Source organism: Pristiophorus japonicus, chromosome 20 (genome assembly GCF_044704955.1).
Source record: "Pristiophorus japonicus isolate sPriJap1 chromosome 20, sPriJap1.hap1, whole genome shotgun sequence".
NCBI lineage: Eukaryota > Metazoa > Chordata > Chondrichthyes > Pristiophoridae > Pristiophorus > Pristiophorus japonicus.
Window position 1 is genome coordinate 83135074 of NC_091996.1, and position 8012 is coordinate 83143085.

An 8012-nucleotide genomic window follows, 5' to 3' on the forward strand; every position below is an offset into this window, starting at 1 on the left:
GGAAATGTTGGAATGTATACAGCTTGTGTGAAAATTGAAGTTCAGTAAACAAAATAACTATTAAAAATGTGTGGTATCGTTTTAAATCAATTAAAGAAATCTTTGGCAAGTACTTGTATTAGAAGTTAAGGAAATAATTTAAATTTTATCTAAAATGCTATCTGGCCTGATGAGAAGACTTCTATTCTGACGACTTTACTAATGATTTCTGCTGTTTTAACGGATTCCTAATTTCTCAGCAAGTTTTGAAAGCACAAAGACTTTAAAAAAAAACGAAATTCGGATGATTACGTGAAGTCACGTAATGACATCAGGCCTTCTTATAAACCTGTAAAGAAGTTAACTCTTTCCATTGACAACTGTTTTATATTGGACATTATTCATTTGGATTTCTTAATAGAATAAAGAAGACTCACCTGACAGATAAAGGAAATGGTGGGCTAGTCAGAATAAAATAAAACAGAACTAGCCCATGTAATAATACTCGCCTGAAAAAATTATTCTAGGAACTGACTTAATAAGGGAATTTAAACTATTAGTAGACGCCGAGCTTAACAAAATAATCTGGCCACGAGCGGATGGACGTAAAAACAAGTACTCCACGCCCTTATGAAACATTGCGAAAATGGGCAGTGCTAAACCACTGGCCCTGGATTAGGGATAAGAGTCGGGGGTAGACAGGGTGATATTCGAGGCCCTAGAGCCGGTATGGGCCAAAACAAAGCAGGACACGGGCCTCGTTGACATAATGCCGGTTAAAGTCCCAGGGCCCGAACATGAGGGACATAGGAGAAAACCCGGCAGAAGGCCTCCTGGGGGCAGTGAAGCTGCACCAGTGGAGAAAGGATGGAAAAGTCACAGCCCCAAACTGCATTAAGCAGACATTACTGCAACTACACCATGGAGTGGCCCATACAGGCAGGGGACCCATGATGGAGTGGCTCACGAGAAGATTGGTGGTGGTCCAGAATGGGGCGGGATATAGCCAAACACTGTCAGCGCTGCATAACATGTGTGCAACATAACCCTGGCAAGCCGGTTAGGATACGGATGGCCCATCAACCGAGACCAAGGGGGCCATGGGAAAATATACAGATAGATTTCACCGGGCCACTCCCGGACTCACGGGGGGAAAGATACTGCTTGGTGGTAATTGACCAATTCACTCGGTGGGTGGAAGCGTTCCCCACACGAAATTGTACGGCCACTACAGTGGCCAGGATACTGGCCGAGGAGATCATCCCCAAATGGGGGGTGCCGGTGCAAATGGATTCGGATCAGGGCACCCACTTCACGGGAGGGGTGATAAAGGCAGTATGTAAACTGATGGGGATAAGACAGAAATTCCACATCCCATACCATCCCTGGGGATGGTAGAATGGATGAATCGAACCCTCAAGGTGGTGATTGTAAAGGCAATCCGAGAAACCGGGAGACCTGGGTTGACTTGTTGCCCCTCATTCTAAATGAAGTGAAGAGCGATCCCAAACAGGATGACTGGGCTGTCCCCCAATGATATACTGACGGGTAGAGCAATGCAACTCCCAGAAGGGATCGTTACAGGGGGGACTGATGTGGGACCCTTAAGGGATAGGATCAGGAAGTACGTCCTGAAAATGAGCAACAGTCTTAAGGAGATGAGAACACAGGTCAAGGATAAGCAGCTGCGACAGGACGAAAAATTAGAATCCACCGCCCTCCCAGATGTGCCCCAGGAAGGGACCCACGTAATGGTAAAAGTCATCCCTGGGAAGCCTGGATTTGCACCAAAATGGATAGGACCTTACGAGGTTATGATTAGCGGAGATACATATGCCTGCGTTGATATGAGAGGACGGGGGCAGTGGAAACACTGGACCCAGCTTAAGGTTTTCGAGCTGAAAAACTAATGCCTGTTGTATCCACTGTTCTTTGATTCGCCCACAGGTCAATAGAGACACTACAAGCAACATATACGACCATTTTGCCTTTGACTATTTGTTAATATAGAGTGGTAAGATGAAACTGGTGTACGTCAAGTGCAGCATGTGGGAAGCGAGACGGAAACGAGAATTCCATGTAACCACCTTTCCGTATATGTCTTATGTTTATGCGCGAAATGGGAACTTTTCTAGTTGCTGGGTGTGCTTGCATATTCTTATACATTCCAAAGGAGGAATTCCTTTGCGCCCCGTTGCCCTGACCCTAACTGAGACTGTCAAGTGGCTTCTGAGCCAGAATGGCACGGGAGAAGGGGGGCCAATGCAAGAACGAAGGATGAAAGGCGGGTCATGAGAGGGATCATGAATGGGAGGAGGACCATCATACCGCTACCGTGTGGACAACCACGGGGATGTCACCGAGTGGGAGAGTGCTGGGTACCCCATTAGTCAAACATTCCAGGGATTGTACCAACCATCCTATGACCATAAAAGGGAACCCCCATACCGAGTCCTGACCAATACCTCGGGGATCGGGAAACCAACCGGGACCACATGTTTAACCCAAAATGACACCAGCGGAAGGGGACGTGTCATAGGGTACAGCGATTGCCCACACAACCTCAATATCACAACAGGCGCACGGGTCACTATCCTCTCATGCCTTCTGAAAAAAACAGGTGGAGGATTGTGTACACAGTCTTGGGACCCCGACACAATATATGAAATGGCAGCGTATAATGGCACGTATTTTGTGTGCAGACGTAGGGCATGTCCCTAGTTACCCAGGCGATGAACAGGGTCCTGTTATTTAGGATATGTGGTCCCCTTTGTCAGACAGGTACGTACCCTGGTCGATGAAGATGAGCGATTGCCCCGGTTGAAAGACTCTTTGGAGTTGTGATGTTCCTATAAGGGATAGGGCGCACCATGGATGAACTAAGAAATGTAGAGAGGGTTTTGGAACAAATAGCTAACAACATTGCCGAGGTGATGGAGAGCATAACAGCTGAAATGGTAGCCATATGTACCACTGTACTTCAGAACCGAATGGTGCTAGATTACGTATTGGCCCAGAACGGAGGCACATGCGCATTGATTGGGGCTGAATGTTGCACTTATATACCCGATAATTCGGAGAATATAACCAAACTAGCTGATCATATAAGGAGAGAAGTGAGGAAATTAACCACCCCGGATGGTGCAGTTGGCTGGTTGGGGGGATGGATGTCTAAGTTGGGACAAAGTATTGTGCAGGGGCTGATTTTGATTGTGGGTATATGCCTGGCCTTGTACCTTGCGGTAATGATGATTAAGATATGTATGTCCAAGTTATGTACCACAATACCCACAGCTGCTGGGACTTACATCAACGATACAACAACCCGACTTCCACCCGTAACATATCAGAAGCTGCACCTCCATTTGCAGCAGTACCACCAGCTCCAGGCTCGCCCAAGGACCCTGGCACAAGATGATGAGGCAGTTCGGATGTAAGATTGGATTGTTCTTATCCGCATGAGATGGGAAAAGATCAACAGGAGGGACTGTTGTGGAAGAATTATCTCTTAGTTTATAATACTCTTGTTTTTGGTACTGTACCATGTAAACGTTCAAGCAACAAATTGCCTGCTTAAAACAAAAGACGCATTTAGACCCCAATGTCCATTGACCCTGAGTCATGGAGATAGGGGAAGTAAAACAATGGGCGGTTGAAAAGGCAAACAGATGTATATCGCTTGTACTAATAACAGGAAGAGCGCTCCTTGTTTTTCTGCTGATGCGAGGAAAGTAACCCCACTTGTGTGTGCGTATGCTAGTTAACCTTTGACTTACCACAATGTAAAGATAAATTGTCATAGCGTTACCATATAAGGTAAGACATTACAAAAATGTTAGATAATTGGACAATGGTGTAAGGGGGCGGGACCACCTCCAAAGTTATAATTGTATCTTGGAAACTTCGCTCGGAGAGAAGGTGTGGCGAAGCTGCGGAGTTTCCCCACTTCTCCCAGAGCACTCTGTACGAATAAACTGTTACGTTTCCCTCACTGTTCTCGGACTCGGTGTGGAATTTATTTCCATTACAACTGAAAGCTCGGCAGAAGCAGTTTCAATAGTAACTTACAAAAGGGAAGCGGATATATACTTGTAAAGGAAACATTCGCAGGGCTGTGGGAAACATGTGGCATTGTCGTTATGTTACTGGACCAGTAATCCGAAGCCTGGACTAATGATCCGGTGTCATGAGTCAAAGGGAATTAAATTCAGTTCATTAAATAAATCTGGAATTTAAAGCTAGTATTAATAATGGTGCACCGTATAACTACCGGATTGTCATTAAATCCACTTGGTTTACTACTGGAAGGAAATCTGCCGTCCTTACCTGGTCTGGCCTATATTTGACGCCAGACCCACAGTAATGTGGTTGACTCTTAGCTGCCCTCTGAAATGGCCCAACGAGACATTCAGTTGTATTCAGGAAGGTGGCTCACCAACACCTTCTCGAGGGCAATTTGGGATGGGCAATAAATGCTGACCTTTCTGGTGATGTACACATCCCGTGAATGAATAAATTAAAGAATAGAAAGAGCAGGTGTGAGTGGGATAAATTGGGTATCTCTGGCAATCGCACGGTGGTCCCAGTGGCCTCGTTGTGTGCCGTATCATTCTCGGATTCCAGGATTCTATGCGGAAGCAGACCCGTTACTTACACCCGGATCACATTAATTTCAAACTTTAGCACGTGCTTTATGTACTAGGGTGGCCGAGTGGTTGTCTACATTACAGCAATAACTACACTTCAAAAAGTGCTTCATTGCCTGTAAAGTGCTTTGGGACATCCGGTGGTCGTTAAAGGCGCGATATAATTGCAAATCTTTCTTCAAGACGTTCGACTTAAGATCCCGTGGTGTCTGCTTGGGTTCGCCCCCTCTCCTGGTAACAGTGTCATTCAATCTTTATTGTCCCATTGCCACCCCCTTTTACCTTGCAGCTGCTCTGCCACAATCTCTCTCTCTGTCTGATTCGGACATGACTTTGTTATTTAATGATACACAGATTCATGCTATCCCATCTCCCCACCGCCTTCTACTTGTATCTGCACTTGCTTATAACCTGTTAAATCTCTATCTTACTCCTGTTCCGATGTATGGTCATCGCTCTGAAACATTATCTCTATTTTTCTCTCCACAGAAGCTTAAGCCTGGTGAGTGTTTGCAGCATTTTCTGTCTTTATTTCAGCTTTACTTTGCTGTGGGGCCGGGCACTATGCAGCCGCAAACGCGCAGCATCCCTTGCAGCAGCAGCAGCTGGAGAGTGGGCTGCGTGGGGCCATACGATTGTTGCAGGGCAAGGCATCCACATGCCTTAGGGGAACATTGATGAGTGGCCCACAGCAGTTCACCAAAACATGTTCAGTGGCCCTCCAGCCCAAATAACTGCTCACCCCTGAGTTAGCAGATGGAATGAAATGGAAAGAGATTGTGAGGGAGAGGAAGACACAGAGAGACAGGCGAAGAGAGGAGTAATGGGAGAGCAAGAGAGCTACAGAGAAATGTGAAATATCGGAATTGAGTGCGATTGCAAAACTGTATTAGTGACAATGAGATAGTGGAGAGGACGTGAGAGTAAAATGGGAGAGACTGTGAAAAGGGAACTTTGAGAGAGGAGGTTTGAGTGGTAAGGAGATACAATGGAAGACTGATTACCAGATTTCAATTAAAAAAACAAGTCACATTAATCGGCCAAGTTTGGAAGTTTGCTTACTTTCTTATGATGCAAATTACAATAATATTTTATGTTCTATTTAGATCTTTTAGCTCCTGTTCCCAACGGTAACCACCATCTGTTTTTTAAGAAATGGCTCATTGTCTTATGACTTTGAAATATGAAAGCCAGATGGTGCCTTGTTTGTTCAGCAAACTGTAACTAATAACTCTAGTTGTGCAATCTAGAAGCATCATTCGGGAGTCCATATTTATAAATGAACCAATATTTTCCGTTGATTTTTCATTACTGCAGTTGGAGTGATCGCCTCCAACACCAGTAGGTATCCTCTTCACAGAGAATATGCATTCTTCATCGCTTTATTGGGTCCAGGTCGTATATTACCCCATTCTCGCGGCAATTGGAGTACCTGGTAAGTGACTTTTAGAAGGTAATGTGTCTGCCGCGCCGTTTAATATATTGTGTTGCGATTTACACACTGTGCCTGGTAAATATAGTAGGTAGTTCTTCAAGCCTTTGTCATTCACTCAGTTAGGAATGTCAAAACTTGGCTGATTGGTAAAACAAAATGGTAACGGGAGCCAACTTTTTTACTGTTTAATTTTAACCACAGTTTGCTGCTTTCTACTCACTACATACAAGTTAAACTTGGCGGCTCTGCCTGCTCTCTTTTAACCTTGATGTTCTCTTCTCTACTCCTCCAGTTATTCTTGGTGTCATTGTCCCTGCTGCTCCTTTTATCCTTGATGTTATCTTTCATCCTGCTCCTGTAAACCTTGGTGTGGTCTCTCCTGTTCCTTCCATATTTGGTGCTCTCTACAATCCTGCTCTTTTTATCATTGTTGTTGTCTTCTCTCCTGTCCCTTTACTTCTTGGTGTTTTCTTCTGTCGTGTTTCATTTTATCATTTGTTCTCTTCTCTCCTTGTGCCTATTATTCTCCCCCTCCTACCATTTGTTCTTGGTGCTGCGATTTCTCCTGGTTCATCATATCCTCAGCGTTGGCTTATTTTATGGAGCACCCTAGATTCGAAGTGCCTGTGGAAACTCAATGTGAAATCTCACAGATAAAGAATCTTGTGACGGACGAAGCATCTTTGACCTCTGATATCGTGTCACAATCCAAAGGAGAGGGGAGCACAAGCCGAGGAGAATTATTCAATATCGCATGTACATGAGGCCAGCTGATGCTGCACTCTGAACTCCATTTAATGATGTGATTGTTTTTTGTTCCTGTACACACAGTGAACTTGGTGGCGATTGTGATCCTTTCCCGGGGAAAGTGCAGCCTCTCCAAATGCATCACTCGCTACCTGGTGGCCATGGCGACAGCGGATCTGATGGTGATTGTCTCTGACGTGATATTACATTGGATCGCTGACCTGTATTGGTGGAACACTTTCCTGTACTACACTCCCTTGTGCAGATTCATTCACTTCCTGGCTCGGACTGCCATAGACAGTTTTGTTTGGTTAACGGTCGCTTTTACCTTTGATCGGTTTGTAGCCATTTGTTGTCAGAAGCTGAAAACCAAATATTGCACCGAGAGAACCGCGGCTGTGGTTATAGTGACCTTGAGTGCGCTGTTCTGTTTAAAGAACATTCCCTGGCCTTTCGTGTATATTCCTTATATTACAGCTAATAACATACCGCGGGGTTGCCGTGCAAAAGTACAGTTTTATATTGTACCCACATGGAGAGCTTTTTCTTGGTTTGAACAGCTGTTAACCCCATTGCTTCCCTTCTGTGTGATTTTACTGTTGAACGCTCTCACCGTTAGATTCATTTTAGTTGCCAGTCGCGCCCGAAGGAGCCTCCGGGGTGGTAGCAATGGTAAGAAAGACAAGGACCCCGAGATGAGGAACCGCAGAAGGTCCATTGTTTTACTATTTTCTCTATCCAGCAGTTTTATCCTGCTCTGGATGACGACGGTTGTGTATTTCTTCTTTTATCGAATTACAAGCGCGTTTAGTCACAGGTCGTTGTTTAGCCCTTTTCAAAATTTTGGGCACGCTGGAACAATGCTTCAGCTCCTGAGTTCCTGCACAAACACGGCCATTTACACAGTGACCCAGAGTAAGTTCAGAGAGGAGATGCTCAATGCGATCAAATATCCCTTTACACTAATTCATAAATCAGTAGAATTATGCAAGTGGCAGGACTGACTTCCCCAACATCGCATTTCTACTTCATATCACAATGACCACGGACATTTACCAAAGGGACTGAGCAATAGGAGAACACGGGCATCATGAAAATTCATTTATCGTCTATTATCATCCTTCGGGATAGATAATAACTTATTGGTTACACATAACACTGGTGTTGTGGATCCAGTACTCATGATCAAAATGGCAGAAGTTCTG

General features: G+C 44.9%; 1 protein-coding gene across 1 annotated transcript; it reads left to right on the plus strand.

Moving 5' to 3' along the window:
• Nucleotides 1-1616: 1616 nt before the first annotated feature.
• LOC139232801 (probable G-protein coupled receptor 139) lies at nucleotides 1617-7811 on the plus strand. The gene is made up of 4 exons (XM_070863295.1): nucleotides 1617-1733; nucleotides 5115-5127; nucleotides 5943-6020; nucleotides 6892-7811. The coding sequence occupies exons 1-4, from the start codon at nucleotides 1617-1619 to the stop codon at nucleotides 7809-7811; spliced, it is 1128 nt and encodes a 375-aa protein (XP_070719396.1).
• Nucleotides 7812-8012: the final 201 nt, after the last annotated feature.

Excerpts from the sequence above, each read along its gene's own strand:
- LOC139232801 (XM_070863295.1), top strand. The coding sequence starts at position 1,617 with ATGAGCAACAGTCTTAAGGAGATGAGAACACAGGTCAAGGATAAGCAG. Across the intron at positions 6,021-6,891 it reads CATCGCTTTATTGGGTCCAG|TGAACTTGGTGGCGATTGTG; the intron begins GTCGTATATTAC and ends CTGTACACACAG.